We start from the raw sequence: 7,588 nt of genomic DNA, 5'->3' as shown, positions 1-7,588 counted from the left end.
TGTCAAACTAGGTAACTTCTCTTCCTCTGTTGCTCCTCTCACCTGTGGCATCCCTCAAGGCTCGATATTGGCACCCTCCCTTTTTTCCCTGTGCATGCTTCCTCTGGGTTCCATTCTAAGAAGGCATGGGGTATCTTTTAATTTCTATGCTGATGATACCCAGATTTATTTACCTATTAAGAGAAATTATCCTTCAGCACTTAATACCTTACTAAGGTGCTTAGACGAGGTCAAAATCTGGCTAGCTCAAATTTTTTAACGTTAAATGAAGATAAAACAGAGGTGATTGTTTTCAGTCCTACTGATCATTCTCAGGCTACCAGCCTAGATCTGGGCAGCTTCAGATCTTCTCAGGTGTCCTTCTTGACGAGCCATTAAAATTGGACAAGCATATCTCATCTGTAATTGGTTCCAGTTTTTACCAACTCCGCTTGCTGTCTAAAATCAAACACTTTTTAAATGCTACGACGTTAGAGATGGCTGTCCACACTTTTATTACTTCACGATTAGATTACTGCAACTCCCTATATTGCGGTATTTCAAAGTCGCAAATTACTCGCCTACAATTGGTCCAAAACGCTGCTGCTAGATTTCTTCAATATAGTCGCGAATGTTAGTCGCATCACCCCAATACTGAGGGCCCTCCATTGGCTGCCTATTCAATTTAGAATCGATTTTAAAGTTCTCTTACTGGTGTATAAATCTTTAGATAACCAAGCCCCTAGTTATCTCTCAGAGCTGTTGCACTTTTATACTCCCACTAGAAGTCTAAGATCCAGTGATCAGAATCTCCTTTTAGTTCCTCAGTCCAGACTAAAATGTAGAGGGGAGTCTTATTACATTGTATTATGGTCTTGTTTATCTGACATTCCTTTGGTTTTAAATTCATGTTTTATTCTTTCTGTTTTATGTGTTTATGGTTTGATTTTAATGTACAGCATTTTGGTCAGTCTTGTGGCTGTTTTTAAATGTGGTTTATAAATAAATGAACTTGAACTTGATGCATAAAAAAAAATTAAAAATAAATAAAACATTGTAAATATTAATAAAATCTCATTCTAAATATTACAAACAAAATGTAAATGTTTAATAAAAAAATCTAATTCTAAATATTAATTCTAAATATGCTAAATAAATATTGCATTACAGTTAACAAAAATAAGATAAATATTCTAAGTACGGATATACGTATATAATCTGAGGAGCGGTGACTCACAGGCAGTGCACGACGGTGCGTCCCTCTCCTCCGTCGTACTCCTCCTGCCATTTGTCCACCTGTCGGATGAGTTTGAGGAAGGAGCGTTTGGAGACGGGAGTGTCGCGGTACATCGGCCAGCCCAGAAACTGGAACTGCTGCACCATCCGGTACCCATCCTGCGGCTGCACGCAAACCACACGTTCATGACACTCAAACAGCCGACTCTCGCGTAAGTGTGCAATGTAAGCGAGCGTTTACTCACCCGTGCCGCGTTATAGATGCGGAAGATCCTGCTGATGATGTCCTCCTCCAGATCCGCAGACACAAACTCCACCTGGATGGGTCCGTGCCGATGGACGCCGTTCTCTGGCCAGTACTGTGGACACAACTGGACACAAAACACACCAATCACACACATCAACATCACACATGTCAATTCAGTGGCCAGGTTCCATGGCTGATCAGTTTCACTAGGTCAAATTTTTCTAAAACAGCATGTCTATACTGATTTACCAGCTAGACCAGCAATTAAACAGGGTAAACCAACCTAGACCAGCAACTGACCAGTATAAACCAACCTAGACCAGCAACTGACCAGTATAAACCAACCTAGACCAGCAACTGACCAGTATAAACCAGCTTAGACCAGCAACTGACCAGTATAAACCAGCTTAGACCAGCAAATGACCAGTATAAACCAGCCTAGACCAGCAACTGACTAGGATAAACCAGCTTAGATCAGCAAATGATCAGCATAAACCAGCCTAGACCAGCACCTGACTAGTATAAACCAGCCTAGACCAGCACCTGACCAGTATAAACCAGCCTAGACCAGCAACTGACCAGGATAAACCAGCTTAGACCAGCAACTTAGTATTGTCATAATCTTTCATCTGAAATTACTTTTTCATCACAGGTTATTGTATAATGTTCACTAACAGCCAAATAGCAATTTACACATTGCTTGATCAAACTCAAAAATAAAAATAAATAACTTAATAATTAAACCATAAAAATAAACCATAAAAATAAAAAAATAATTTACAAATACAAACAATCAAAATAATCACTTTAAAATAAAACAAGTAAAATAAAACGCTTATTAATAATGAAATCATAAAATTGTACAACTAAAATAATTGTAAAACAAAAACAATAAAAAACAAATAACATTAATACGTAAATCATAAAAATAAACAACAAAAATAAAATAAATAATTGAAAAATAAAAACAATCAATATAAACAATGTTTATACATTAAAAAAAAATGTTTTGTTGTTGTTTACCTGCATGTCATGTGACAATTAACTGATATCAGAGAACTGTGAACCATGCAAATGTGTTGTTAAATTACTCAAATATTAACAAAATGTCATGGAGGCTTTCAGTCCAAGCGATTGTTCAACTGACAGAAACACTTGGGAACTCCTGATTAATTTGATGTCAGAGCAGTGCATGTGTGACAGACGCATCTGCAGCAGGAGTCTGCGCTGCTGCGCGTCTCTGATCCAGACGGCCGTGTGCAGGTGTGTGTGTGTGTGTGTGTGTGTGTGTGTGTGTGTGTCACCTGCGCGGGATCCACGTCGTTCAGCATCACTATAGACGTGCAGTGATAGTCCAGCGCCAGCCTCCAGAAGTCTTTGACGGTGTTGGGCAGAGGATGCTGGGTAACGATGAACGCAGACGGCTGCTTGTAGCTCTGTGAAGATGAAGATGAAGAGAGGAACACATCTTATTTCCGTCTGACTGTCTGCTTGACTAATAGTGTGGAGAAGTTTAGCGTTGAGCTGCGTGTTTTATTACCGCCGCCGGCGCTTCCATTTACTGTAATGAAAACAAATGCACTGTCGCGTGTTTTACAAACAAACCCGTCCCAGTCAATCGTGTTACTGCGTTTGTTTTTTGTTCGTTCTCTGTTATGGATCGCTTTTAGCTATTTTCCTGACAATGAAATGAATCAATTCCATCTGTTTTTGAATTATTTTCAACAAGCACATAATCGTGTGTGCTGCGGTTCACATCCATCAGAGACACCGTCGCTTCAGACGCACAAAAACGAGCGGTTATTATAGACACGGATGCAATTAATAATTAATAAAATCATAAATGTGGAAAATTTACATAATTTTAAAATAAAAATAATTAAAACTAATTAAAATCATAAAAATATATAATACAAAATGTATAAAAGTTAAAAAAAGCAATTTTAACAATAATAATTCATCATTTTTAAATAAAACAAAGTAAAACACTAAAAAAAATTAGTAAAAAAAAATAATTATAATAATTGAAATAAAACATTTAATAGTGAATTAAATCATAAAAACTCTATAATAATTAATAATAAACTGTATCATAAAAATGTGAAAAAAATAAATAAAGAAAAAATAAAATAAATCCATATAAAACACAAAGTACTAATGATTAAGTCATAAAAATGTAAAAAAAACAATCAATCAAAAAAATTAATAAATAGTTAAATAATATAAAATGAAAATAAATCATTCTAAAATAGAAACAACTGAATCAAACATTTATTATTTAATGAATTAATAATAATTAAATCAGATCATAAAAAATATATAATAATGAAAAATTTGAAAATGTGAAATGACAATAATATTAAAATAAAATCAATCAATAAAATAAAAGCACTAATAAAAAATAAAACTATAAAAAACAATAAAAACAACAAATAAATAACTTAATAACATTAAATTAATTAATTAAACTTATGTTAAGCGCCGCAGGTAAGGGTCACTAGGTTAAGCGCCGCAGGTAACGGTCACTAGGTTAAGCGCCGCAGGTAAGGGTCACTAGGTTAAGCGCCGCAGGTAACGGTCACTAGGTTAAGCGCCGCAGGTAACGGTCACTAGGTTAAGCGCCGCAGGTAACGGTCACTAGGTTAAGCGCCGCAGGTAAGGGTCACTAGGTTAAGCGCCGCAGGTAAGGGTCACTAGGTTAAGCACTGTAGTTAACAGTCACTAGGTTAAGCGCTCCAAGTAACGGTCTCTAGGTTAAGAGGTGAGGTAACGGTCACTAGGTTAAGATCTGAGGTGTGTGCGAGCTGCCGTACGTCCATGAGCGCGGCGTTGATGTAGTTGCTGCTCTCTCCGTCGATGGTGATGAGGAAGGGCAGGCAGCGGTCCGGAGGAAGAACGTCCATACAGCGGTTCTTCTCATGGTTCCGCGGCAGCAGCGCGATGCTGCAGTCTTCCACCCGCAGCGTGGGCGTCACCATGTTTAACGTCTGCCAAAGAAAAACACAAATCAAACTCATGCACACACTAACATCACTATATTCTATTGATTTATTTTATTATTTAATTTATTTTGTTATTCAATGTATTTACAGCTATATGTAATATTTTAATTCACTGACTCTGAACTCCTCTTTGATCTGGCTGGAGTTGGTCTGCGGGTCCAAGCGGTTCATGTCGTAATACACCGAGCGAAGCTGATTGGCCGGGATCGTGGTGTCGCCACAAAGACACGCCTCCAATATGGCATCATGGATAAACACATACTGCTCCTGAAATATCAGCATATCAAAAACAGATCAATACAACCATATCAATCACAGCTCACTGATATCATTTGATGTGGCGATAGATTGGTGTTTTATTTTGGTTAACATGTCAGTTTTTTCTATATATTTTGTTATTATTTTTTCAGTTTTCATTTCAAATTTTTTATTATTATTATTTTTTAGTAATTTTGTCATGTGCTTTTGTCATTTTTGTTCTTTTTAAATATTACTACAGGTTTTAGTTCAGTTTCAGTTTTAATTTATTTCCAATTAATAAAACTAATTAATATTTAGTCCAGTTAAATGTATCAATTATTCAAATGTATCAAATTATTCACACTTTTATGGTCAGAACAGATGCATCAGGACATAATCGACTGTGTTTTCAGCTTTCTCCTCGATGTCTCTGTCCTGTGTGTCCACGTGCGGACCGGTCATCTCTCGATCGCAGACGGCGGTCTGACAGCTTGACGTAAATCATTCATGAAGTGACATTTTAAATATGCCTGCGGTCGCCGCTCCTCAGAAAGTCCTTGACCGAAGCTGACGGTCAGATAAGGTCTCAGGCTATACAATCATAGTTAGATATGAGTGCTTGTTTCTTTTGTCTATATTGAAAATTCATGTCAAGAAAAAAGTTCTAAAATATGTCTGAGTGGGCGGGGCTGGAGAGAGAGTCAGCGTTTGATTGGCTGTGGCTGATGCTAAGATGTTTGTGATTGGTTACCTCTGTCTGCACCATGTTGATATAATTAAATTAGAATTATTTAAAAGGATTGTTTATTATTTATATAGTGTACATATATAAAACAGTATATAACATTTAAATTGTATCTATCATTTATATTTTTACATAATTCATATATTTTATTATAATGTACGTGTTTTTAAGTATACAAATTTTAAAAAATATACACAACTTATATAAATCATTAAATATTTTTCAAACGTTAATATTTATAATTATCATTATATATATATATAAGTAATTTTAATTATACAATATAAACATATATATTTACATGTAACTATAATTTAGAATTATTTTAAATAATATTTTAAAATAATATTTAAAATATCAAAATATCAAAAAATGAAAACAAAATATACTATATATTCTGTCTCTCTCTATATAACAAATAATAAAAATAATTTCAATTATACAATATAAATGTATATATTATACATTTAAACTGTATCTATGAATTATAATTATTTTGTAATATTTTTAAAGTATTTCTTTAATTATTATGTATACAGAAAAAAAAAAAAAAAAAAAAAAACTATAAATGCTATGCAAAGTTTGTCTGAGAGGGCGAGGCTGCAGTGAGAGGCAGCGTGTGATTGGCTGCGGCTGAAATGAGGATGTCTGTGATTGGTTACCTCCGTCTGCACCATGTTGACCCTGCGGGAGCGCAGTTCTCTCACGCAGTTGTAAATGTCCACGACTCCTTCTCGCTCCGCCATGTCCAGCATGATGTCGATCACAATGAAGCAGCCGGTGCGTCCCGCTCCAGCGCTGAGGACCAAACAACAGCTGTTATTACTACTCGAAGGTACAAATATGTACCTATTAGGGGTAAAAAGGTACAAATACTTTTCTTAGAGTGTAGCATACTAACCAACTACTAATACACTGCATAAAAATATAATTGTTCAGAATGTGTAGTTTACTAGCTAACCGACCTTCCTTTAGCAGCTTCCCCTGAAAGTTAGTTGGCAATACTGCGATTCTGTGAGGAAGAGCCTGATGTTCACCTGCAGTGGATGACCATCGGGCCAGCGTTAGCTGGACTCTTGGCTTTGACCCGGCGGACGAAGCCCAGCAGCCCTGTGGCGTGATACGGGACGCCGTGATCCGGCCAGCCGGTGAAATGAAACTGACGGATCTCCCGGATCTCATGAGCTCCTCGCTGGAGACCACAAACACACAAACAGCACATTTACAGACATGACATCAGAATGACAGATGACCAAAAAAAAAAAAAAAGTCCAAAGAACAATTCTATATCTATCTATCTGTATGTCTGTATGTCTGTATGTCTCTTTGTCTGTATGTCTGTCTGTCTCTCTGTCTGTCTGTCTGTCTGTCTCTCTGTCTCTTTGTCTGTATGTCGGTCTGTCTCTCTCTGTCTGTCTCTCTGTCTGTATGTCTGTCTGTCTCTCTGTCGGTCTGTCTGTCTCTTTGTCTGTATGTCTGTCGGTCTGTCTGTCGGTCGGTCTGTCTGTCTCTCTGTCTGCATGTCTGTCGGTCGGTCTGTCTCTGTCTGTATGTCTGTCTGTCTGCATGTCTGTCGGTCGGTCTGTCTCTGTAAAGAACAATTCTATATCTATCTATCTATATGTCTGTATGTCTGTCTGTCTCTTTGTCTGTATGTCTGTCTGTCTCTCTGTCTCTTTGTCTGTATGTCGGTCTGTCTCTCTCTGTCTGTCTCTCTGTCTGTATGTCTGTCTGTCTCTCTGTCGGTCTGTCTGTCTCTTTGTCTGTATGTCTGTCGGTCTGTCTGTCGGTCGGTCTGTCTGTCTCTCTGTCTGCATGTCTGTCGGTCGGTCTGTCTGTCGGTCGGTCTGTCTCTGTCTGTCTGCATGTCTGTCGGTCTGTTTGTCTCTGTCTGGATGTCTGTCTGTCTCTGTCTGCATGTCTGTCGGTCGGTCGGTCTGTCTCTCTGTCTGCATGTCTGTCTGTCGGTCTGTCTGCATGTCTGTCGGTCGGTCTGTCTCTGTCTGTCTGTCTCTCTGTCTGCATGTCGGTCGGTCGGTCTGTCTCTGTCTGTCTGTCTCTGTCTGCATGTCTGTCTGTCTCTCTGTCTGCATGTCTGTCGGTCGGTCTGTCTCTGTCTGTCTGTCTCTCTGTGTGCAT

General features: G+C 37.8%; 1 protein-coding gene across 1 annotated transcript in view; it reads right to left on the bottom strand.

Annotated features, from left to right (window-relative positions):
* The window catches only part of LOC107578441 (receptor-type tyrosine-protein phosphatase mu-like), a 74,070-nt gene that overhangs the window by 8,116 nt on the left and 58,366 nt on the right, over positions 1-7,588 (bottom strand). The window contains exons 10-16 of the mRNA XM_016264400.1: positions 6,487-6,641; positions 6,112-6,247; positions 4,582-4,731; positions 4,276-4,449; positions 2,767-2,898; positions 1,461-1,586; positions 1,217-1,380 (exon numbers count right to left, since the gene is read on the bottom strand). Coding sequence (XP_016119886.1) covers positions 1,217-1,380; positions 1,461-1,586; positions 2,767-2,898; positions 4,276-4,449; positions 4,582-4,731; positions 6,112-6,247; positions 6,487-6,641 — 1,037 coding nt within the window. The remainder of the gene's footprint in view (positions 1-1,216; positions 1,381-1,460; positions 1,587-2,766; positions 2,899-4,275; positions 4,450-4,581; positions 4,732-6,111; positions 6,248-6,486; positions 6,642-7,588) is intronic.

Source organism: Sinocyclocheilus grahami, unplaced genomic scaffold, assembly GCF_001515645.1.
Source record: "Sinocyclocheilus grahami isolate Dianchi unplaced genomic scaffold, SAMN03320097.WGS_v1.1 scaffold32.1, whole genome shotgun sequence".
Taxonomy (NCBI): domain Eukaryota; kingdom Metazoa; phylum Chordata; class Actinopteri; order Cypriniformes; family Cyprinidae; genus Sinocyclocheilus; species Sinocyclocheilus grahami.
The sequence above is the reverse complement of the archived record's forward strand: the minus strand, read 5'-3'. Positions and strand labels throughout refer to the sequence as shown.